Genomic DNA, 25,778 nt, shown 5'->3' on the forward strand with positions numbered 1-25,778 from the left:
AGGATACACACACACGTGCATTAGACACGCGGAGCAACTTATTGAGTTCGGTAATGTGAAAAATGTGTGTAGTGATGTGTAAAAGAGAAAGTTACGTCAGATCATATCACGCGAGTGCACTGATTGGGTAGCGGTTCCCATTGTTATAAAGTCAATAAAAGGCGAGCGATCGCGCCGATCGCTCGAGGACACGCTCAGACCACAATCCAGAACGAACGTGTCCGTTGGCTTGCTCCTGCGGGATCTGATGTCGTCGGAGGAATTGCCGCTCCGAAATGACCGGCCGTCTCCCGGAACCCACACCGCAGCCCGGTGAGTCGGACCTCACGCATCCAGCGATGTCCCGGCGAACCTGCCTTTAGGTGAACGGCACCTCATCACCCCGAAGACTAGCTGGCCAGCCCGTGGTCTTATAATACTACATTTATGGCGACGAGGGTTGTTCAGGGTTCGTGGTCTGATGGTCCTCCGCCTCTGCCGCTCTCCGCTGTCAATTCGGGCTTCGTTTTCCTACAGCCAACCGCCGTTTGGAACGCTAGGGTAGTCATCGGCTTGGGCACCCGGTAGCTATCCCGGCTCCCTACGTTGGTTTATTGTAGCGGTTTCAAGCCCCGAGCTCTTTGCTTTCATTTAGTTTTTCACCGTATTTTCTGTTTCGCGGCTTGCCGGCAGAATTCCCCTTTTGTCCTAAACACCGCGTAAGGGTGTGCGACTGCTAAGTGCTCTGTATACTGCAGCAACTGTATGTAGCCGTTGGCTACGAGCATCTTTTGAGTCGCTCACCTATTTTCACAACTTACACTTTGAAGTCGTTATGGCACTTAGCTGCCGCAGTTAGTATGTGAGCTTCGATTACGGTCCTCGCACCTCTTCGACTCGCTTATCGTGACTGTGCGACTCGAGCTACGCAATTTTTGCTCTTGATTTGCGGTGCGGTGCTCACAGGCTTTAAGCCAAAGTTTTTTTTCAGGTTTTACACGATTTTGGTTCTGTTTTGTAAAGTAGCTGTAAGAGTCCTCGCTCTTTCATGCACAGTTGAGCGTATACTCTTGCTTTAACGATATATTCAAACAAACATCATGAATACTGAACAACGGCAGATAACGGTCGTTCAGTCCGCGGCGTTGCCACCGCCACCGCCGTTTCTCGCAGTTCCGGGACCGCCACCACAGGCCTGGCCTGCATGGAAAGAGACATTCATGTCATTCCTAGGTGCGGCGGGCCTCGAAGGTGTTGACCCGAAGAGAAAAAAACAGATTCTTTTTTCGTTGTTGGGCATTGAAGGGCAACGAATAGTGTCCGCATTTGGATTCACTAACCTTCCACACTCGGAACTTCTTGACGAGTTCGAGACCTTTTTAGCGGCCGTGGAGAGCCATTTTGTTTTTTCCGGATCTCTAGCACTCGAGCGTAAGAAGCTCCGTCTTCGCGTTCAGCAGCCGGGAGAGAGTGTCACGGAATTTTTAGCGGCGTTACGCCATCAGCACGCGCTTTGCGCGTTTGAAGACGGGTCCGAGAACACGCGACTTTGTGATCTTTTTCTTGATGGTTTGATCTCGCGCCGTGTTCAGGATCGCATTCTTAGAGACTGCGTAGGTCGCCAGGTACCGACGCTTGAGCGCGCGATACAGCTCGCGCTGCAGTTTGAGCAGTTGGCACGCACAGCAGAGCAGTACCATCAGCCACGTCAGGGGGAGACCGTCGCCAGCTGTTCCACTGCACCCGTGCAGTATGTTGCTGGGCCCGAGACCGAACGAGTACAAGCGGCTGCTCGTCATAACGACCAATCTCCAGCACTCTTCTCGGGAGACGACTGTTTCAGTGAACATGGAGCAAGGTTCCCATCGTGGCCATGTGACCCCACCAGACCTGCTCCGAGGTCTCAACGGGGGCGTCCTGGGACAGCCCATGCTCCACGCCCGCCGGCGCGCCAGAGTAACATTCCTCATCGAGACCCGCCTCCTGCGAGAATGGGGCCGCAACAGGACAACTACTCATGTTGGTTTTGCGGCCGAAGGAATCACGCCAGGGAGAACTGCCCTGCACTCAACTCGCAGTGTTTCCAGTGCGGTAAAATCGGACATTTTGCCGTCGTTTGTCGAAGCCGCGCACCGTCGCCAGCCGCGGGTGGTGAACGCCGGCGACCTGCACTTCCAAGTCGTGGCCGTGCACAGAACTCCGGACGCCCGCGGAGGCCTGGTCCGACCACTGCGTTCAACTATAACGTCACCATCGACGGGGATGCTCCCGTCCTGTCTTTGGAGTCACAGGACCGCAGCCTTTATGACGCCTTCATTGCTGACGTAAAGGTAAACGGCTTGCCTCTCCAGTTACTGATCGACACTGGTTCGCAGGTTTCAATTCTGAACGAAAAGATTTTCGAGCAACTTAACAAGACTAGAAAGATCCGCTTACGGAAGCCTACGAGACGGCTTATGCATTATCTGCATCAACCGATTCCTGTGTTGGGATGTTTCACGGCTCAAGTCGTATTCAAAAACCGACAGACGCCACTAGATTTTTACGTCATTCGTGGAGGACGTTCTCTACTTGGTATTGACGCCGTCAGAGAATTGAAACTTCGGCTATCAGGAGCTGAATTTGAATGTTTTCATCTGGATGCAGCTGACCCAGGCCAAACGCCACGCTCTGATGTGAGGCCGGCGGGTGACCGTCAGCGGCGCCCGTTCACCGTATCGTCGCAGCGCTCAAGTCAGTTACGGGCAAATCTACCGAAGGCCCATGGCATTGGTCCACAACCTTCAGGCCAATCGTCAGTGCCACCAGGTAGTAACGCTGCCCACCCTCAGTCAAGATCACCACTGGTCACCAGCGCCGCCCGATCACAGTCCCCAAGTACAGACAGCGTGGACGAGTTTTCCACGAAGGTGAAGCAGCCTGCGGTGAGCTGTACACAAGCTTCAAGTCCTCCTGTACAAGATACGTCAAAACTTCCACGCGGATTCGAGGAGTTCGAGCATCTGTTAACATCAGAACTTGGCCTGCTACGAAACCAGACACACACTGTCAAGGTGCGCCAAAACGTACCTCCAGTACAGTCCAGGCTACGTCGCCTACCCATCAGTCTGCGTGAAGCGGTCTCAGAAGAAATTTTCAAGCTCGAGCGCCAAGGCGTCATCGAAAGAATAAATGCGTCAGAGTGGGTCTCGCCAATCGTTGTAGTAAGAAAAAAGGATGGCAGCATCAGGATGTGCGTCGACTTGCGTGCGCCCAACCAAGCCGTCGTCATAGATTCCTTTCCACTGCCACACATAGAGGAGCTCCTCCACTCATTGCACGGAGCATCTCATTTTTCGAAGCTGGACCTGGCGTCGGCTTACCACCAGATCCGACTCGACCCGGTGAGCCGAGACCTGACGGCATTTATCACTCACGAAGGATTATTTCGCTTCAAGCGAGTTTGTTTTGGTTTGGCGTCCGCTCCCGCAGCGTTTCAGCAGATCATGTCTAGGGTTCTAAAAGATTGTAAGGGCGTCCAATTTTACCTAGACGACATCATTGTATACGGGTCTTCACAGGAAGAGCATGATTCGAACTTGCGTCAAGTCTTGTCCGCAATCTCTCGAGCGGGAATGAAACTTAATCGAAAGGGCGTTTTTAACGTACGCGAGTTGTCGTTTCTGGGCCACAGTCTTTCAATGGATGGTTTAGCACCCCTTCCATCAAAAGTAGACGACGTCCGGAACTTCGAAACTCCGTCAGACCCGTCGAAGTTGAAGGCATTTTTGGGATTAATTGAGTATTACAGTAAGTTCATACCCCACTGTTCGACCATCGTCGAACCATTGCGTCGTTTGCTCCGCAAAGGCGTACAGTTCGTTTGGTCCCCTGAAGCTCAGGCAAGTTTTGCCAAGATAAAATCATGCATTCAGAACGCACCAATCCTTTTCATGTTTGATCCGACGCTACCAGTCATAATATCGACGGATGCATCAAACTATGGCTTAGGAGCTGTCTTGCAGCAGAAGTACGGGAAAAACCTTCGGACGGTTGCTTTCGCATCACGCTCGCTGACCGACGCTGAACGTAGATATTCTACGGGAGAAAAGGAGGCCCTAGCTTGTTTATGGGCATGTGAAAAATGGCATGTGTACCTCTGGGGTAGGCCATTCACCATTCGAACGGACCACCAAGCGTTAGTCACGCTGTTGTCTAACAAAGGCTCTGGGGTTCGCCCTTTGCGTATAACTCGATGGGCTTCGCGTCTCTTGAATTATAATTTTCGTATGGAGTACCAGAAAGGTGCCGACAATCTCGTTGCCGACGCGTTGTCTAGACTTCCCCTTTCAGACACAGAGAATGGTATGAATTTTGACGAAGACATAGTTTCCTTCGTGATTGCTCCTATATCACGCTCAGAATTTCAAGAAGCTACGGCCATCGACCCGGTTCTGCCCGGTGTGATGCACTACACAGCGTCATCTTGGCCGCAAGATAGCACCAGTATACCTGAACTGCGCCCTTACTTTAACGTCAGGGACCAGCTATCCGTTCACAACGACTTATTGTTACAAGGGGAGAAAGTAGTTGTTCCAGAAAGACTCAGAGAGAATATCATCAATCTCGCGCACGAGACGCATCAAGGAATTACGAGAACCATCAGCGTCATCAGAGACCGCTACTGGTGGCCACGCATGGACGCCGAAATCAAGTTTAAAGTACAGCACTGTACCGTTTGTAACGCAACAGACAAGCCGGTTAAAGCAGCGCCTGCTCCTCTTCAGCCGGTCGAGTTCCCAGAGCGACCATGGGACAAGCTCGGTTTGGATATCGTGGGTCCCATCGACGGAGCTCCACCAAGTCAAAGATATTTCTTTGTCCTGATTGACTATCACTCGAAGTGGCCTGAAGTTCAACACACATCAGCGGCGACAACAGCTACGGTGATTACTTTTCTACAAAACATCTTTGCCCGGGAAGGTTTGCCCCGAGAGCTCGTCACGGACAATGGCGTTCAGTTCGTCTCTAGGGAGTTCGAAGAATTTTTGAAACAGCAAGGTATCATGCACCTCAAGTCCTCCTTGTATCATCCGCAAGCAAATGGGCAAGTTGAACGGTTCAATCGAGTACTAAAGTCATGTTTACAACTGGCAACAGTTCAAGGACGACCACTTCCTGAAGCAGTTCGCGACTACTTAGAAGCGTACAGGCGTACTACTCACCCAGCAACGGGTCAGACTCCTGCAGTCCTTCTTCACGGACGAGTACATAGATCAAGACTGGATCTACAGGGTCTTCCGACACCCAAGGTGCCAGAGAGAAGCACGTCTCAGCTCCAAGAGCGAGTCAAGAGGTACCAGACAAAAATGAAGATTTACTCGGACGCAAGACGAGCTGTGAGACGGCCGAAGTTCATAGCCGGCCAAGCCGTCCGAATTTTTCGTCCACAATACAGCGACAAGTTGCACAGCGAATACACAGGTCCGCAAGTGATTGAAAAGCAAGTTGGCCCTGCCACGTATCAGTTTAGCGACGGACGGAAGTGGAACGCTAAGAAACTCGCTCCTGCACCTCTTCAAGATCAAGCAAGTGCGCCACACGCAAGCAGAAGAAATACAGAAAACCAACAACTGCAACGAGTAGATTACTTTGACGATGATGATGACGACGATTCAGTCACCGACACGCTTAAGTTCCCAAAAATCTACGTAGCGACTAGATCGCCTACAGCTTCAAGGAGACCGACCACATCAAATGACCTGGTAATAAGAACTCCTGAGTCTACGACGGCTGATGAGAGAACAGCGGTCGCTCTTCTAGCCCGGCCGGAGCCCGTAAAGATTCTTCCAGCCAACGTATCAGTGGAGTATTTTGACCCCGTCGACACAAGCACCCCTGCGGCATCACGCCCCGAGACACCACAGTCGATGCCGCCTCTCGAATCTTCACGAAGTGACGTGAGTGATTCCGCGGTTGTGGCTGTGTCTTCAGTGGTACCAGTTGTACCACACCGCTCTGCCATGGATTCAGGGCCTGGTGAACCACGCGAACAATCTCAAGCTGGTCATCAAGCATCGCCTGCTGTTCCAAGGCGTTCTACGCGGCAACGCAGACTTCCAGGAAGACTGAAAGACTACGTACTTTCGTTTCTTAGTGTAAATAACAGTAATACGTTTATGGACATGATTCACGAAATTGGACAAGAACCACAGATGTAATATATTTTTCTTCTCTCTTTGTTTAAGTGCATAACGCTAGTTTTAAGACATTATTGCAGTGCATAACGGAAGTCCTAGAGTAACTTATAGTAACTTGCATAACGCGAGTCAGTGATTATTTAACGAGAAAGGGTACTAACCTGCCTCCTAAAGGCGTTTAGAGCCAAGCGCTTACTAGTTTTTGGTTAGTCTAGTTATTGGTTACAAACCATAGGATGTCTAACAACTGTTAGTATCACAGCAATTTTAACTGTCTAAAATTACATCTTAAGTTTTTTTTTTTTTTTGAATAGTTTGACTAGTCCATTTTCAGTAACGGTTGGCTCATTAATTTAAAGAAAGGGAAAAGTATCATAAATTAATGCTCTGGTTATTAACAGACATGTTTATCGCTATTTCATATAAGAGAGGGAGAATGTAGTGATGTGTAAAAGAGAAAGTTACGTCAGATCATATCACGCGAGTGCACTGATTGGGTAGCGGTTCCCATTGTTATAAAGTCAATAAAAGGCGAGCGATCGCGCCGATCGCTCGAGGACACGCTCAGACCACAATCCAGAACGAACGTGTCCGTTGGCTTGCTCCTGCGGGATCTGATGTCGTCGGAGGAATTGCCGCTCCGAAATGACCGGCCGTCTCCCGGAACCCACACCGCAGCCCGGTGAGTCGGACCTCACGCATCCAGCGATGTCCCGGCGAACCTGCCTTTAGGTGAACGGCACCTCATCACCCCGAAGACTAGCTGGCCAGCCCGTGGTCTTATAATACTACAATGTGCCAAATAAAAAATGGCACACCTCCTTCGGTAGGTGGCGGGCCAGCTCGTTTTTGATGGTCGTGAAAAATGGTAGATGGATGCTTGTGCTTAGCGGCGATATGAGATTCTTTACCTTTCTGTATTAAAAATAATTTTCATGAGATATTAGTTAGTTGTTGGATTTAGAAGCTTTAACTAGGTGGCGCAAGCAGCCGCCCGATTAAAAGGGTTCAGCCGTATCCATCCATCCATTCATCCATCCAAAATTCACCCATGCGGAGAACAGCCGAACTTCAATAGGACTTTTTGTCGAATTTCCGCGTGTCACTTTTTTGTGTCACTTTTTTCTAGATAGCATTTACTGTTATTGCGTTCTGTGTTAAAAGGCGGTCGGAATTTGCACACTTGTAATAAGAGCCGATGCTTGAATGATCATCCCTACCCTCATCGGTTCCAATGGGGACACCAGCTGCATTGGAGCCTCCGCAGTTCCTGTCCATTGCGTCGATTAGAGACTGCAACAAGTCCCTTTTCTTGTGTTCCTTCACCATTTTGAAAAGAAGGAAAGAAAGAAAAAGTCGTAGCAATTTCTATATGTGTTTAAAAAGGATATTACTTACCGCTTGGCAGTTACTTTTTTTTTCTTACTCTATGTGTTTCTATCCTCCTCTCTATTTATACCATTAATATTTTGAGTTCTGTGTATGTTTAGACAGCAGGATGTTAGTCAACCCCCAGTGGGCGTCTTGTGTCTCATTGTGGATGAGAACTTTAGCCAGTGCAGCACCACCGCTAGCCTGGGGCCTTTAAAGGGGCCGTGGAATTATTTTCTTAAGCTTCTTCCTGTTTACCTTTCCTCCTCAACTCAAAAGCGAAATAAGCGACCCCATAGTCGTGACGTAGCACTTCACCGGAACCGGAAGTTCTTACAGCCGTCTGAGGGACTGCGTGGCTAGCCGCGTTTCTTTTCATCGACGTAGATCATAACGCTGTAAGCTTGTCAACTTTGACGGTGTTGGATTCGGAAGGCGATGACTCCGAGCTTCCACCGTGCTTTTTAAGCATACCGCGGAACTCGTCATTCAAAATGATGATGTGTGCCGTCACAGCATTCATTGGCCACGAACGCGAATTTAAATATTCGTTGACATATTGATTGTTGACGAGCGCATACGTCCGAGTGACGCACTGCTCGCGTCCAACGCGTGAGCTGGGTTCGGATGAATTGCTTGGGTACTGCGAATGTACAACAGTGAAAAGGCAGGGAGCGTTCGAAGGAAAGGATGACAAGAAATAGTCCGCTATACTTTGAATATTTCGTACCGAAAAGCAGGCCTTTGGCTTTGTACCCGCATGTACTTGTCTTCCTTTAATTCACTAAACGATATCCGATTAGTAAAATCTCTATCTAAAATCATTTATTCCAGCCCAGAATGCATTCTATGGTCTCTTCAATGTGCATCGTGCATCAGGCAGTCGTGATACAAGACAGCACGTCGGCACGATGCTCATCCAGATCTAAACAGGCAGGGATGGGAATTTAACCTAGGATACCAGAGTTCAGCAGTGCCCATTTATTGCGTTATGAAAACATCTGTATGTAATGCTGAGGAAATCTATATCTATATAAAAGCAGTGCTCTAATCTTGAGGATGTAAAAAAATATATATATATATATATTAAAAGAAAGCGTCACAAGTTAGTCTGAATGACAAAGTATGTAACAGTCATTGTTACTATTAACATATATTAGAATTACGCTATTATCACTGCATAAAGATATTCAAATAAATATAAGCTTATTATCATCAGGGTTGTTTACGACGGACTCAACGACTAATAATTAGCATATGGAATGATTACGAAGATGTTTTTCAGTGTGGTTTTCCAAGCGATTTATATTTGCTTAATTCTTGCGAGTGTTTGCTTGCTTTGATCTAGAAAATATACATTTTGAAATTCTTTAATTTTTTCAGCTTTCGTACTGATTTTTCAGTTGTTTAAAATAAAGGACAAAAAAAACCTATTCATTATGTTTATGTTTATGTTAGTAAAATACCAGATTTAATGAACTGAATGTAAGGACGCAAACGAGCTGGTGAATATTAAGCATGACAGAAGTCCTGAGACTTTGGGTCAAAACGGAACATCCCCTAAAAGGTTTCAAAAACAGGTTTCAGTGTATAGGTCGTTTTTACCCGCAGACTCAATATACATAATTCGTTCTAGATTTAAGAAAAACAAATGTATACCAGCGAAAGTTTCTTCTTCCGGATTTTTCAGAACACTGCGCTACTCTACACCTTTTGTTGCACAACTCGACGTTGTATTTCGATTCCAATTCTGAACGATTCAGTTACAGTGACTTGCGCGTCTCTGACTGATGCGTGTTCAGCGTCCTACAGCACCAATGCATCAAAGCTGGTTTCGACGTGGGAACAAACGACATTACATGAAGCGGCGTGTCATGCTGTCGGATGTGGCGATCCTGGCGGATAATTGCGGAAGTCCTGGCGAAAAAGGCGAGCAGAAACAATGGCCACTCTCGTCACAGCGTCTCTTCAGAGGTCCTCGATCTTAGAGAGGGCGCAACTCATACAATGGAGGGCGTTTACAGTTTGATGGAAGACACCTCCTGGACAGATTGGACGCAAGTACGTACGCGTTGCCTTGTCGCGTTGCGAGGAGAAAAGCGGACAGAGACGCTTGTAGGCGGTCAACGCTTTCGTCCCCACCTCGCAGTTGCTACCCTGATCAAGCGGTTGGAAGCACTCTAAAATCTAGGCACACCACGTCTCATTTCGAACCTCTCAAGCTGGAGGGCCACCTACACTAGCGGCTTTGTTCGGAAATATGAAATTCGTGTTTTGTTCTCCTTCATAAAATAAACCTATAGGCATTGCAAAAAGCTGAAACTCTGTGTGAATATCACTCAAGGGGTGGGGATAGAATGTGAAAGTTTGAGATCATGGCGTTAACTGGATCGCCAAATAAAAAGGAAAGACGATTGAAATCTTTCCATGAGCAGGCGTTCACCTGAGCATAAGTGTGTCAAAAGAAAAAATGACAATGTATATATATATATACAGGGAGTTTCAGAGAACGCAGGCCAAATAGCTGCTCCAAAAACTACTCATCACAACGAAAAAAGACTTGTAGCGTTTTGGTCCTGGGCCAAGGCCCTATTTTAAAAAAAAATTAAAGTCCTGGATCATTAAGTTGTTAATTATTGTTGCGTAATTAACTTTTTTAATATTGTGTTTAAGGGCATGGTTTAAATTAGAACATTGCTCAGCATTATCGAAAAACACTTAATCAACGATTTGCAGAACAATAGAAGGCACGCGAAGTATTTTACGGCTTTCTGAAAAACCGCCCAAATTTGACGGGTGTTTAAGTTTCGGTTTGTTATCGGAGCGCATCTCCGCCCCGACGGCACCGCGCCCCGCGAAGAGATGGTGCAACCAACCTCTGGTGAGCTGTCATCGCGCGACGCAGTAGAGTCCGGTTGCACTATTTCTCCATGGGGCGCGGTGCCGCCGGGGCTGAGATGCGCTCTGATAGCAATTCGAAACTTAAGACTCGTCAATTTTGTGCGGTTTTTCAGAAAGCCGTAAAATGCTTCGCGTGCCTTCTATCATTCTGCAATTTGTTGGTTTAGTGGTTTTCGATGATGCTGAGCAATTTTCTAATCTAAACCATGCCCTTAAAAACAATATTAAAAAAGTTAATTATCCCCGACAATAATAATTTTCTTAAATGGGCCCTACCCAGGACCACAACGCCAAATGCCTTTTTTCGTTGCGATGAGTAGTTTTCGCAAGAAAGATTTGGCCTGCGTTTTCTGAAACACCCTGTATATATATACACACACGAGGAAACAAACTTATTAGCAATAAAGAAATATTGTTTTTATTATTACAGCTCTGTTTGACTGCAGTGAATGCCACAGGTGCCCACAGTCTCATTTCCTGTTTTGACGAAATTAGGCTTACGTACATGTCGCCTCACAGAGAGGCGACATAACGTTATGCTTTGAAAATTTGCCATTCCATCCCCACCTGCGTCTCATTTCGACGGATTTTTTCTGTTTTCGGAAATGCGCAGTTCGTTTGTGTGGCTCGAAAAACCTGGCTTCATTTCTCCTACCTCACCATGTAAACAAGCACCTGCCGCGCATCCCCCCCCGCGGCTGGTTTGTCATTGCCAGGATAGCGGCAGCCAACAGCGCGACACGAGTGTGACGTCATCAGGTGAACATCGAGGGTCCACAAAAGAGGACACAGTAAAAACACCAGTCGGAGGCGCGATCGAGGCACTCACTGACTTGGCTCGCGGATTTATTTGAAGACCCCCCCTTCTTTCCTCCCCCCCCCCCCTCCCTCCCTCCCCCCAATCTGATATATGCTACTTACTCACCGATGCATCCCATTTTCGAGCGTAGATAATCGGAGCAATGGCATCTTGAAGCTTCCGTACAGCAGGTTTCTGGACGCTCTCAATGACCCTCAGAACGAGTTGGATGACGAGAGTAAATTCAGGGAAGCAATCTGAGTGAAAAAAAACAACAAAAAAAAAAACTAATAAAGCACAAAGGTTTTCGAATAACGAAAAGGGTTCAGTGGAAGCTCCTCGCATCTCTTCACAGTTTAGCAGAGCGAACTCTGTAGACGAGGGTGCGTCCTTTCTAGAGTTGGCTCTGCTGAAGAGGAAAGGGGTAGGAGGAGTATCCCCGGAACTCTTGGCTCTTGTGATATACTACGACTAGTGCCACTAAATAAGCTATGCTTCAGAATAACGGCACTTGGCCATATTGTGTCTTAAAATCATGGTTGCCAGTTATCTGAAGCTTTATCTGAAATCACAGGATATGCTTTTCCGCCCTCCACAAATGTTTAAAGCGTTCGCGACAGAGCAAAGCAATATTACGTGACCTTCCTAACACCGAACCGAATGCCGAGGAAGTCGCACTTTTGAATCATGACGATCGGCCGTTGCGTCTGTTCTGCATACGAGCCAAAATGGCGGCGCCCACAACAATGTCGGGGAACGGAGTGCCGATACTCTAAGCGCAGATTATTTAGTGGCTCTACCTACGACGAGAGGAGACAGTGGCACACTGGCGCCATTTATGAGGTGACCCTCGCAATGAAATCTTGCTAGACCTAAGGTCTGTTCTGCCGTATTTGGGAGATCAAAATTAATACTATCAATTCAATCGATCAAGTCGTTTATAACAATGTAAAAAAAAATATTCTAGCCAAAAAAAAAAAAAGGGGCGCGAAGAAAAGAGAAATTGGCAGAAATTTGAAGTGTTAACGGCTCTCCGATACATACGAAAAAAAGTAAAACGCTTAAAGCTATTTCATGGTATTAGAGCGTTTGAAATATGACCCGCGACGCATGTGAAAAACACTGCTTTCCGCCGCGGCCTCTTTTAAAATTCGTAAGTCTAGAACAAAAAATCTGACGAACTCGCGGTTTGTGGCTACTGCGGTTTTAGAGACGACACCATAACATATTTTTTTTTTCAGCGGAATTAAAAATTCGACCCTTTTTGCCTGCACGATTTGAGATTAAACCACCTATATATATATATATATATATATATATATATATATATATATATATATATATATATATATATATATATATATATATATGTGTGTGTGTGTATATAGAAATACCCGGATTACCGCGTATTTCTGTCGTGCAGTATTGTTCCAAGACACATAGAAGTTATCCGGGCTGTCACTCAAGGGGGACGAATTTTTGCTGGGCAGACACACCGCCAGGGAAGGGAAGGGGTCGCAGGAGCTTTCTAAAATTTTTACTTTCCAACGGATGAGTGGCAATATTTTCGCGTTCGCTCATTCCTGACGAAACTTACCGAGAAAAATGAAGAGAGATAACTGCGTGCGGTACCTACTTTTGCTCGCTTCCCGTCTGTTACGACTACAAAAAAAATAAAATAAATATATATATATATATTTACTTGCCAGGGCCAAGGCTACGGGAAACGGTTTGGATCCTTGAGAATGCATTTGAGACTAACTATTGAGCCCAGTCGTTGTTTAGATCGCAATGGTCGAAGGCTGACGGCTTGACCTCGCTTGACGAAAGAGCAAGGCTGGGGATCTGAATTTCCTGTTGGCTCAGGTTTTAAAATGGTTTGACCTTACTGGTGGCGAGCTCTTCGCATTGTAGCCTTTACCATCCGGATGACGTGATGGCGCGAATCCGCATTGTCGGGAGTTTCGTGAACCGTGGCCTTCCAGCGATATCTCCTCAGGAGAGCTTTTTTTCTATCTGCTTCGCCTTTCGAGTCCACCTTTGTGCATTTGTTGCGCGCAGCGTAAGAGGCTTTGCGCGAAAATGGACCTTCGCTTGTTTTTTTTTTTTTTTCTTTTGAGGTTTTCACTTTCTTTCTCCCTCTTTCACAGCATTTTGCTCTGCAAAACAATTATCTTTTCTCTTAGAGCTTGCAAACTGTCTCTTATTGAACAATAGTGATTTTAAAAGTAATGAGGGATTTTCTAAACATTTTCGTCTGACTGTAATTCGTTAAATTACTAAATTAGCAGTCCATAAAATGTATTCATGACATTACTCATTACCGCAATTAAAAATATAATTATTATGATTTCGTTAAAGTAATGTAATTTCTGCCATCTCCGCAACATCTGCTCAGCGGTAGATTGCACAAATGTAGATAAAATTGCATCGTTGTTTTTCTTTTTTCTCCCTCTTTTGGAGGACAAACAGCGCTCTGCGGCAGGTGTGTAGTATGATGTAGGCGCTTTGCGCGAGCGGTGCTGCGAAAAAACCTGCGTTACATAAAACCTTCTCGCTTGTGCTGAAAATACTCCACAGCTGCGAGCTGCGAGGTGCGCGACCAAGAAACTCACTGTGATCAGCCTTCCACGATAGGCCAAACGCTCACTATGACGTCTTGGGCAGGATGATTTCTGCTTTCGTCGACGGAAATAAGAGCAAAGTCTCTCAACCCTGACGGTGTCGGTTCAGGAACATGACGACTAGGCTTCCGCCGCGCTTCTTACGTACCATCCAACTTGTCGCTCGCTTCTAATGAACTTGTTCGTGACGGTCAGGGAGGATCCATAAGATGGCGACATGGGAACATCTCGCCGACAACAGCAGATGTAACTAATTCAAGGGCGGCAAGGCGGCGAGAAAACGAGGGCGAGGAGGAGACGTCAGAACGCCGCTTTGTGATTGGGTAGGCCTGAAGGCCGATCTGTGATTGGGTAGGGCTTTGCCTCCACTGCACTCGTCGAGCGCGTTGGAATGGGAGACCCGGACGCCGCCGTTCTACGTTCTAAAGCGACCGACGAACGCAGTGTAGAGAAAGGCAGAGATTTAGGTCTACCCAGACTTGTGCTTATCTCAAATAACTCTACTCAAGATACTGCATTTCAATTTCTTTTTGAAGAATCTTGGTATCTTGCAAATTCTTTTCATCGAGAGTATTGGAGACTGCATTTTAATTGCATTTCTGAGTATCTTGTAGTCATTATCTCAAATACGATTTTGACGTTCCGCCATCTTCCGAGTCTTTTTGGTATCAAGAGGCGTGGGCGTGGCAGGTGCAAACTTAATCATTCTTTCGAGAAACCAAATCCTGTTGCTAGCGACGATTAGCTAAGGTTAATTTGATTGAGCTCGTGAAAACGTCGCCTTAGTACCGATTGTGACTCATATTTCATCCCAAAGTTAATTAGTAACAATGAAGGTTTTCCCCCTCGCCTTCGCAAAAACGACTTTATTTTTCCCTAGAGTTTTCCCCTAAAAATCCTCAAACAAAGCGGGTGGTTTACGGAAGTAAAGATTGCCTCACTAAGGCGCAACTTAGAACAGGAAAAGACCCACGACAACAATGCCAACTTCAGGGTGCAAAAAAAAAAAAGAAAATGAGATGTGGGCACAAAAAGAAAACACTTCTTTTTGCTTTAAAAATATACGAAAGAGTCAGACGAAGAGGACGGACAGGACAAACATCCTCTTCGTCTGACTTTTTCGTATACTTTTGAATTTATTACCAACCCGCTCAATCCAAGTTCTTTTTGCTTGTTGCTTATTTTAGCCCGCTACGGGAAAACGTCGAGATTTCTTTTGTTTCTTTTCTTTTTGTCGTCAGTCAGGCACTTATTGCTCTCTCGAGCACTCTCTGTAAGCGAACATTGCTCATCAGAGAAAAGGAAAGGAAATTAACTACTATCAGGACGACTTCTCAAAATGCCAACAAGGCGTCCCCCAACGTTGAGTGCCTTTCTGAATGCAACCTACTTGAAGAAGGTGTGACCAGTGCCGCGGCTATTATGTGGGCTCTCTTTGTCATCCATTCTCTCATTTCCATATCCCAAGTTTATTTATATTGAACTCCCCATATAGGAAATATAGATTGTAGCTAAACGATGCGTCTAAGGCCCTCCGCAGGACGTGATATTCAGCGACGTCACTATTCGCAACATTCAGCGATGGTGGTACCGCGGTGTGAGAATCGCGCTCCCTAGCTTCTTTATGATCGGCTTCACAAGAAAGGTGCTTGCCGACACCTTCCAGGGGGAAAAATAAGTTAAGGCTCTAATACTACTCGTATGAAGCTAAACTAGAATTAATTACGTGTCGCAGACCCCGTCTGGTACTGTTGTTGTACGACGATCATCAAAATGACAGCCATTTTGATAGGCGCCAGCGCGCCCCTATAGGTCGTGAAAGTTGCAAATAACTAAAGCGATCTCTTTTTTTTTTTTGTCCCAGAAATGTTTTGTAACATGTATTAGTGATGTTCTGCTCCTTATGGTTTTGGCTGCATAAAATAGCCCTACGATGTCTTCTTTTTTTTTTTTTTTGGTTTTGTGTCGTTGAGTGCTAATAAACCATTGTGGTAATCCAGATTTGCGCAACTGTATAATTGTGTTTCTCAATGACGTCTATCCAAAATACACAATGCGGAAGTACCTTCACAAGTAATTGAATTACATTTCTCAGTATTTGTAGTCTACTTAAAATACTTTACAGTGAAAGTAACTTGAGTAGTATTTTAAATACTTTATGAAGTAGGTATTTAGTACCTTAACTTAAATACTTTTATCGAGTATTTCGTCCAACACTGGATCTACTCACTAATCATTTGAAGCAGAGTTAAGCGTTCAGACGCTCCCAAGCGTTCTCGCCTCTCCTCTCCCTCAGCACTCGCTGCACGAGCATTCATGCGGACGCCGACGCTTCATCCAAAGCAACTAGCTCGTGCTTTTAACATGAGCTCCTAACAATAGTTCATGCTAAGGTGAGACGAAGTATACCAAGTATACACGCTTTGCAGCAGCTGTGCATGGGCGCCGCCATGACCGACTTTAAGTTTTTGTTTCTTCGTATTCCGTTTACTTCAATTCATCATTGCCCTAGCAGGCCAGGTTATTGTCACTTTAGATTCTACTGTGTCTTTCTCCCCAGCACTGACCTTTGTAGAGGCTCGTCAGCGTCCGTTTCGGTGGCTCGGTATCTCGGTAAGACAAGAGAAGGTCAGCAATGGCGGCAGTAATCTGGCGCGTGTGCAAAAGGTCCATAGGGAGTATTCACTGGCGGCCACAGCTGTGTGCGCGACTGCTGAGCGCGTGTTGATGGCGCACTTCCACAGTTTTTTTGCGACGTGCGATCCACGCCATCAAGATTGGCGGTCTTAGCAGCCTGTTAAAGGGGCATGAAACGATATCGGGCTGGAATGTTAATAACTTTGCAGAGACCCTATTGAAAATTCTTATTGGTATGAGAAATTTCTGTGTCCAATAAACACATATGATTCATACAAGATATATAAGAACATGTAAGAACCATATGAGAGCCATATAAGAACTGTATGAGAACTGTATAAGATATATAAGAATATACAAGCAACATATAAGAAACCTGGGAGAGGTTTCTTATATATTTCTTATATAGTTCTTATATATCTTATGTGATTCTTATATGGTCTTATACGTTCATATATATATTGTGTGATTCATATGTGTTTATTTGACAGGAGACATTTCTGATACAAATGACTTTTTTCACTAGGGGAAAGAAAGATCGGATAAACTTAATTTCGACACGCCTTGTTCGGCGCTCGTTAAGAAAGTTCTGGTTTGTCTACGATTCATCTTCTGGGAGGTGGTCATGATGTGCTTAAGGAGAGAGCCGTGCTTGTCCTAATCTGGCCACCCCCTAAAGATGATAACTGAATAAAATTGCCTTAGTTTTTTTTTGCGTTCTAAAAAATGGCAATCACAAAAAAAAAAAAAAACGAAAGTATGAGCATTGTTTGTCCCCTCAACTCGGAGCCAGAACAAACAGCCAGGTTGCCTGTTGCCTATCCTATGCCGTCAAGGTCACCGTGAAAGAGACGTTTAGGTGATGAATCTCTGTCCGACGCGGCGACCACATTATGTTCGGCGCACCGACCCCTTCACTTGCACGAGGATAGATGGCGCCTAAGTTTCGGGTCCATTAGAGTTCCTGTATAGCTACCTACGGTAGCAGAGTTGCGCATTCAGCCTCGGCGCGTGGCCGTAGCGCCGGCTTTCCCGCACGAGCTGGATGCTTTGCTCCTCACGTGACTAAATTTGGCGAATAGCGGCGCCGCGTGCGCCGCCGCGCATGGAAAACAGGAGAGGAGGAAAAGGAGGCGGAAAGCAGGGAAACATACGCCGGGGCAAGAGAAACGTCGGCGGAGCGACCGTGAAGGTGGCTTTCTTGCACGCCAACGGATGCTTTGCTCCTCACGTGATGGACCTCGGCGAATAGCGGCGTGGCGGCGCGGGGAAAACAAATGCGCAACTCTGGCTCCTGTAGGGAGCCTAGACAGGAACTCTAGGGTCCATCTCAAACCCACCGCTCCGGTTGTTTCTCTTAGCGGTGGTCCCGCATACCTTCGCTCGCCGCTTCTTGCTGTACTCACCAGTGTTGCGGAGTTGCCACTCCGGAGTTGGAATGATTCCGGAATCATTCCGCAGTTTCGCGACCCCGGAATGGAATGGGAATGGAATGGCGGCAACGTTGAGGGGAATGGAATGGAAATGGAATTGAATGCCTTTTGCCCGGAATGGAATGGAAATGGAATGGGCCAGGTTCTTTATATTTTATTTATTTATTTATTTATTTAATTTTTACGTTCAGCTATACCGAGCCAGTCAGGGAGTCAGTTGTTCAGAAATAAAATGAGCGGGATACTGCGAACCCGCGTAAGGCCCTAACATGCTTATATGCAAAAAAAAGAATGCAATATAAAAATAAGCGTCAAAGCAAAGAACAGAGGGGGAAGGGGAGGGGGGGGGGGCGGTGGCGACTTCCACCAGTGAAGTTTAATGCAAATCCGAATGCGTCTGCGCCTGTGATATTGCATGGCTCAAGGGTATGTCATCAGCCGATGTGAATGTGACCCGCTGCTCTGGTGATCCGATACCCAGGAAGGAGGCCAAACGTGGCCTCGCTGTTCCGACCCAGACTTCGTACTCCTGCGACTCGTCTCGAGCACGCTGTTTCTCGGAGAGCTCGCACCTGTGCCGGCCATCTCAAGTCGCAATCCACGAGGTCTCTGTTTGAATGATGCTAGGCGAAACTTGAAGACTGCCATTCATGCGTTGGAGGCGGAGAGTCGGCAGGAAATACCGTCACAACAGGAATGCCACCGTATCGATTTTTCAACCGTAAAAGAAGATAAGACATCTGCTTCAGGATGTTTCAGGTTGTCCACTTTTCTCAAAAATTCCAAATGCAACTGCCTGCATGGTCTTCAACGAGGTCACCTACAACGAAAGCACGTATTGTACTTTCATACAGCAGCGTGCGTAAAGTTTCATGTTCAAGGCATCACCTACAGATTCAAGAATACTAGTTCATCCCAACGTGACGTCATGTCATCAGTGCTGACAGGGGCAGGAAAGTGGTGATGTTTTGAAGGAATTTTTTTACAGGTCGAAGTCTTTTCGCATCACCATGGTCAGACAGACAGGATGCCAGGGAAGGGACCGCAGTCAGTCCTTCATGGAGCGTTTTTTTAAACCCATTGAGGACTCTTCGTTCGGAACCACTACCCTCAAGGCGAAGTGCCAAGAATGCGAAAAAGTAATTTTGGGACCAAAAAAAAAAAACAAAAAAACACTACTTCAAACTTAAAGCTTCATCTCAGTTGGTGTCTCAAAGAAATTTGAAAAAATGTATTGCATTATCAGTAGATATATTTCTGCCCTCCCTAAAATGTAATCTTGTATTTGCATTGCCAAAGAATTTTTGCCTCTTTTAAGAATGTATTTCCGATACGAATCTCGATACATTTTCACAGATATATTTGAGACTTGAGTATCAGTATCTTAGCAACTATTTTCACCTATCCCAGTATTTGTAATTCCGAATACATTTTTGAATATTTCTGCCCAACCTTGCAACATAATGCAGCTGTCAAGTGACACTTTTAACGTTTAGGAATTAGAGGAATGGAATGGAACGATTCAGCCATTCCAGGAGTGGGAATGGGCCCAGTGTCTCAATTCCTAGGAGTTGAAAGGAATGGAATTAGCGAAAACTCTAATTCCCCGGAATGGAATGGGAGTGGAATGGGGGTGCCCATTCCGCAACACTGGTACCCACGGTGGTAAAGGTTAATCATAGCCACGCGCTGGCGTTGGAAAATTAGGAAACGCGTGCTGAGCTCCAGGCCTTGTGAGTTCGGATATTGTCATTACCGTAGTGGTTGGACACGAGCCACTGCCCAAGTGTCCGCGGAGGCATTGATTGTTACGAGCCGACGTCGAGTGCTCACGCAATTCTCTTGTCCAATCCATAAACCGCGCTCGACTGTCGTCAGGCGGGTGGTTTCGGTCCCACAATTAAGTCATCAAGCTTCGTGGAGGCAAGACTGAAAGAAATCGTCCCCTTTTATCCTCGCCATTTCACCACAACAAAGAACCTCCTGAATCAACGGCGGTCGGTGCGACTATGCTTGGGCCAGACTAGGACCAGTACGCCTCTGCAAAGCAGTGAAAATTCCAACCCAATATCGTTTCATGACCCCTTTAAGGCTCGGGTAATTTAGCAGAAAATCTATCGCCGAGTTAAGCCCGCCCGTATGACGGCGGCCCTCTTGTAAAGTGGAGAGCTAATCTAATCGAGAGAAACTTCATATTTCATACTCATTCTCACTTTTAAGTGAAACCGCGCCAACGGTTCACGACCAAACAGCGCCCAAAATCGCAGCATCACGATGATCGTTTTTTTGGGGGGGTTTGTGATCACCAGCTAAAACGATCAAGCACAGATACAAGCGCAGGATCATGGTTGATTAGTTTAATCGGCGACAGGGCGGATGCAGAAAGACGATGACTGCCCTTGACGAGGCAGTTTTGGGCGCTGCCTGGTTGCCTCCATTGAGGTCTCTTGGTACTCCTTCCCCCAAGCAACGAAGTTCAAACCGCCACTGTGCGCCGCCATTCGCTTCCTAAATCCTGCACTGTCACGTAGTCGGCGCTTCAAAGAATGTCGCTACTTGGAGGAAGCTTTTATCTGGGGACTTTAGCCTTCATCACATCGCGGTGCCGTTCTAAACATCTGCTGATCGCTGCGCAGTCAATGGGATATCCTGGCGGAATCAGCCGACCAGGCCGCCGATGAACAAATCAAGGAGTAAGGAGCAGGATCACGATAGGCGAAGCCCTGCGTTTCATTTAAATTGTCCGATACAATGATAAAAAAACAAAACAAAAAACAAACAAACAACGGATGCGTACTTGAAAGCCAGTGCAGGAATCCCTCCTGGAAGACGGCGATGTTCCGAAGTGCGAGCTGAGTGACGTAGTCCCTGACTTCCCATCCGGTCTTGTCTCGCTCGTCCATCCTGAAGCTGAATCCCGTCCGAAGCATCGTGTTCGCCGCGAAGGTTTTGCATATGGCTAAGGTGTCGATGGACTCGTCTTGGGTGCACGTCGTTTCGAGGACTTCCAAGAACTCATCCGTGCAGCGTTCCAGGAGGTGTGACATCTGAAACGGGAACGTCGCATACCTCTCGTGTATCGGCTGGTTCACGCACTTGCGTTTGCTTACGACCGAGCTCTTGAAATCTCTTACGACCAAAGAACAATCTAGCAGGCTGGCGGCATCAATGTGTTGATCATGGAACTTCACTTTACTACAGCGAAGGTACTGCGACGTTTCCCAGATCAAAAGTACGTACTATTTACGAGAAATGATCGTTTATAACAATGTCATGAGTCTTTCGAGCCAAGAAAGGAAGGATGATGCGCGATTAAAATGAGATATACGGTTGATAAGACTGCTGTTCAATATTCGACATGAGATATACGGAAATGCCGAATGTTCCACGGCTACCCGATAGGTGGTGCCAGTGTGTTCTTTCGTCGTAAGAAATTTTATCGAAGAGAGGGCAAAACCACTGGCGAGCTGGTGAAGAACTTCCATAGTAACCTGAGACACGGTACAATAAAAAAATGGACAAACTAAAACGAGTCTCCATGACGACACGGATTGCAACCAGGTAGAATACTCAAAGGTATTAACATGGGCAAGCCTGGAAGGATTGTTTATGTTAATATGACAGTATTAGTATATATAAAATTAAAAGGGCGTGTTGGTTAAACATCTTGGTATGCGAACGCATAAGAAGAGAAGGGACACACAAAAACACTGTCCGTGTCCGACGTGTTTTTGTGTGTCCCTCGTCTCCTTTTCCGTTCGCATACCAAGAAGGAGTATAAGTATGTTAAAATGACAGTATTTATACTTTAACGTGTGGGAAAGACTATGCTAATACTTTTGAGTATTCTACATGGTTTTAATTGTTTCGTCATTGAGACTCGTTGTTTGGCCCCTTTTTTATCGTTCTGGTGTCTTGGTTACTATAGAAGAAATTTTAAGAGGTTCTAAGGCATACAGTCGTAAGCAGACGCAAGTGTGCAGCCTCAATTGTCACGCACATGGGAGCCCACTACGTTCAATGAGTCCATGCCCAGAAGTATAGCTGTCTACTCAGGCAACCAATTATACCTTTTTCAGATGGTTGGAGTTGTATGATCTGGTGCACACTCCACGGATGGTCCGCCATTTCTGACCCGAAGCGTTGAAGATATGTAACTTTCGGAAAGGATGATGAACAGAGAGCATAGATGTGATCTGCAGAAAAGCAACCCGTCATGTTGAGAGAAGATCCGAGACCTCATAAGAAACGCGGGGCTTGACGTTTGTGTTTCTTGCTTTGAGATTGTTTCTGCGGCTTTACTCATCGGCTGATAGTCTTACTGGCTGGAGAGCGATGATAATGCTTGGGACTAGCTGCAAGTTCAGCCCTTCCTAAAGGGACACCGACAGGGTATTTACGCTCGCCGAGGTTTTTATTTAAACATGGCCTATAAGAGCCCAACCTCCCAGAACGCAATCGGCGGCTCGAAATTCGTTTTCTTCCCGATCGAAAACACCCGGTCGAGAATCGACCGGTTTCAGTCGCGCTCACTTTCTTTTCCCTGGTCACGTGGTGTTCAAACGATGTGCACCAAATATATTCAAAGTCGTGGGTCATCTAACGCAAGCATTCAATATTAAGGAAATAGAAAAGAATACCAACCCGATTTGTGTGGCCTCCAAAAAACTGCAAATACGTGGATAAAAAAAAAAGGATGTTGCACAGACCACCAAAAATACACGTCATTCTCAATATGGCGACGTATCGCAGGCATACCGCGGGCTGAACGACGCGATGGCGGCGCACGACGAACCAACTTTGCGACCACTGTTCTCTACTGTAGTCGGCTGGATCGCGGACCGAGGCTTGTCTTGCTGTGATCGAGTGCCACCACCAACAGTCATCAGTTAACACCAGCTAATGCATGGGACCATGGAACCCTATACGAAAAACGAGACAAAAATGGCGCATCCCCTGTTTCTAAGGCGTTGTCGGCACTAAAACCTTTTGGCTCTTTTTCAAGAAGCCTTTCAAGTAGCTTGTGCACGAACATTAAAACTGACAGCCCTCACAGTTCTTATAAATTAATGTTTCGTGGTCAAGAGTGACTCCGCTTGGCGACAAATGTAGTGCAGCTTAATGAGACAAGAGTTATACGTGGAGTACATCGCGGAGTCGGTGGCCGTTTCGATGAGTTGGGTTCAGCAGACGACAAATTTGTAGGCTTTGCTACCCGGAATTCACTCACTCCCGGAAAGCCGCTGTCAAGAGGGAACTTCGACTTTCATCAAGTTCTGGGCTTCCCCGAGAACGGTCCTATTGAACGGCAAGTTCCTTTGTTTACTCCAATAAGAGATTAGGCTTGCCAGCTCAGCCGAGGGTGCTCCGGCACGTTTGATTTTGTTTTAATCCGTGTTCCAACGCTCGAAAAATACCGATTCTAACTGCAAACACCTGACACAATGATCGAAGCATGTAATAATAAACTCGCCTTCGAGCACTGCGTACAAGCTTCAGTATGCCTACTTTTGTGTGCTTCTCTCATAGACTCGCGTGCATTGCCTGGTGTTAAGTAGTGGCCCCCGGTGCTGCCACCGACAGGCTGGCGATCCGCGATCCAGGCTCCAGTATACTACAATAGAGGGCAGTGGTTGCGACGGACGTGGGGCCGCTACTTCGAAACCGTCGTTCCTGGTCCCGGCCGATCGATTCTTCATGCGCAGAACATCGAGCGGAAGGGATATTAGTGCGAAACAATCGCGCGACAAACGATGCCCGCAACTTCGCTGTCTACTTCACACGTCGCAGAAGCGGAGAAAAAAAAAATACCGTGATCGGGAGTAGCCACGTGACTTCCGGCCATGAGCTTCCGTGCTCGTGTTTCGGTTTGGAGCAGTGAGTTTTTTGGCTTTATTGAAATATGCGGGACTATGTAGTAAAATATTGATTGGGTAGTCTCCTGGTACTATACTAAATCACCTGGCAAAAAATTAAAAAAAATGTTTTTTGGAGGGTTTCAGTGTATTTTTTATCTATAGTTGGCTGTAGTGAGTGCGAAGGGTGTGAAGCGTCCAGAACGAGAAAACCACCTTACCCCGCGGGAACTGCAGCCTTTAAACTTGGCGATTTGAATTTGTTTAATAGCGTCGAGGTCCTTGATTAACACCATGGGCACTCTTCCATTGTAAAATCTAAAAAGACGCAAGGAGCATGAAAAAGCTTTACTTAAATTTGAAAATTATTTCAGAAGTCATTTTATTTAATGGGGTTTTGTGTTTTCGGCATATACCGAATTAAGCCGGAAAGCAGCCTCCCACCCGGGCTGTGTTTCGAGTCGACATAAGTAAAACTGTATACATAAAGATTTTCTGCCCTTTAAATGCTATTTATTTAATACATTACAGGACTTAAAAGATAAAGGTCTATAATTTGTTTTCCTCGATTTTTATAAAATTACCTGGAGGGTTAATTTGATGGGTCTATCGGTACTTACCGAAAACACGAAACCCTGTATAGAAACTATAATATTATTCAGAACTGGTGAAGATCGCAAACTTAGCCACTGGAATGTATTTCCATTATACACACTGACTTCGGTACCACCGATTGAGGGGCAAGTACCGCTCTAAGGTTTAATGTAATAACCGCACGTATGACTGCGCGATCAGTGGGCTTGCAAGTGGGATCAAGCCTGCTATAATCTTATCGATAATAGTGAGAGCGTTCACGTACCCTACGACAGACCCGTACTTCTGCGTCCATTCTTTGAATGTCACCACAATTCCCTAAAAGGTAATCGAGAAACAGAAAAATCAAGCTTTAATAGTTCATTTCTAGTAAAAAAATGTATATAGTGCCTTACTTTCGGTCCTTCTTTTTTAAAGCTAGCCACATTTGTCTGTAAGAGCACTCGTCGAATACGCTCGAATGCAAGAGCCCAACTCCGGTGTTCTGCGTTCGAACGCATTCGACGAGTTTAGTTTAGACTAAGGCAGCTAGCTTTAGGCCTACTTACACTCGCTGAATGCTTCCAGAGTACCCAAGCTCGTAGGCTCGATAACGCCAAAATAACAACTCATTCTTTTTTTTTTTTTTTTTTGTGGTCATTACGAGTTTTTGGAAAGCACTTTTTTGCGTAAGGACAAACGGGAAAAAGCTTTTTGTTGGAATTTTTGTTGGAGATTAGAACAAGATGACAAGAGCGTGATGTTTTGCTAAAATTCTAGTTTACAAGGTCTTGCGGCACAATTGGTATTGTTTTTATGCAACCATGTCTCACCGGTGATATCAGGTCCCGACCCGGGTGCGTCCTAACTTGGGCATTATTTCGCGGCGCGTCTGCTTGGGAGATCGGGGGCTAGGCGTATCACCGTATACGTTTTGGTCCCAAAATAGCCGATCAAAGTTAAATGGGAACAGCCACAGCGGGCGTTGTCAGATGCGATAGTCTGGAAACATCCAGTGACTCTAGGTCCTACTAATCATTCCGACCAAGGCTTGGCGTTTTGACGCCACTTCGTGCTTTCGTCTCTTTCTCAAAACGACGAGGGGGGTATTTTAGGCAGTCGGGTATCTCAATCAATCATACCTTCTCCACCAGTTCGGGCAAATTGCCGCTGATAATGTTTGGTGTTGGTCCAGGAATCCCGAAAGTCTCGAAGAGCGTGAACTTCCGTTTCCGCCAGCTAAGTTGATAAAAAAGAAAATCATAATGAAACAGCAATAATTATAGTAAAAATGCGGTCTAGTCATTCTACATTCCACACTGGAAGCAATGCACACCCTAAAGAGTGTAAAAAAAGGTGTACATTTATATGGCATCTTCCATTGGGTTCATGGGTGCGCACTTGGTGTGCACCAGATAGCTGTCACA

The 25,778-nt window shown here is 46.2% G+C and overlaps 1 protein-coding gene and 1 long non-coding RNA gene across 2 annotated transcripts in view; both read right to left on the minus strand.

Annotated features, from left to right (window-relative positions):
- Positions 1-20,970, minus strand: part of LOC8034680 (cytochrome P450 3A43-like) — a 36,605-nt gene extending 15,635 nt beyond the window's left edge. The window contains exons 1-3 of the mRNA XM_040206885.3: positions 20,721-20,970; positions 11,356-11,486; positions 7,379-7,478 (exon numbers count right to left, since the gene is read on the minus strand). Of these exons, the coding sequence (XP_040062819.1) occupies positions 7,379-7,478; positions 11,356-11,486; positions 20,721-20,970 (481 nt within the window). The remainder of the gene's footprint in view (positions 1-7,378; positions 7,479-11,355; positions 11,487-20,720) is intronic.
- Positions 20,971-24,055: 3,085 nt separating this feature from the next.
- Positions 24,056-25,554, minus strand: LOC120837486. The gene is made up of 3 exons (XR_005714913.1): positions 25,494-25,554; positions 24,638-24,690; positions 24,056-24,096 (listed from the first exon to the last, which is right to left on the minus strand). It is a non-coding gene; the product is annotated as an uncharacterized LOC120837486 (long non-coding RNA).
- Between the last annotated feature and the right edge of the window lie 224 nt (positions 25,555-25,778).

Source organism: Ixodes scapularis, unplaced genomic scaffold (genome assembly GCF_016920785.2).
Source record: "Ixodes scapularis isolate PalLabHiFi unplaced genomic scaffold, ASM1692078v2 PGA_scaffold8__174_contigs__length_109621045, whole genome shotgun sequence".
NCBI classification, from domain to species: Eukaryota; Metazoa; Arthropoda; class Arachnida; order Ixodida; family Ixodidae; genus Ixodes; species Ixodes scapularis.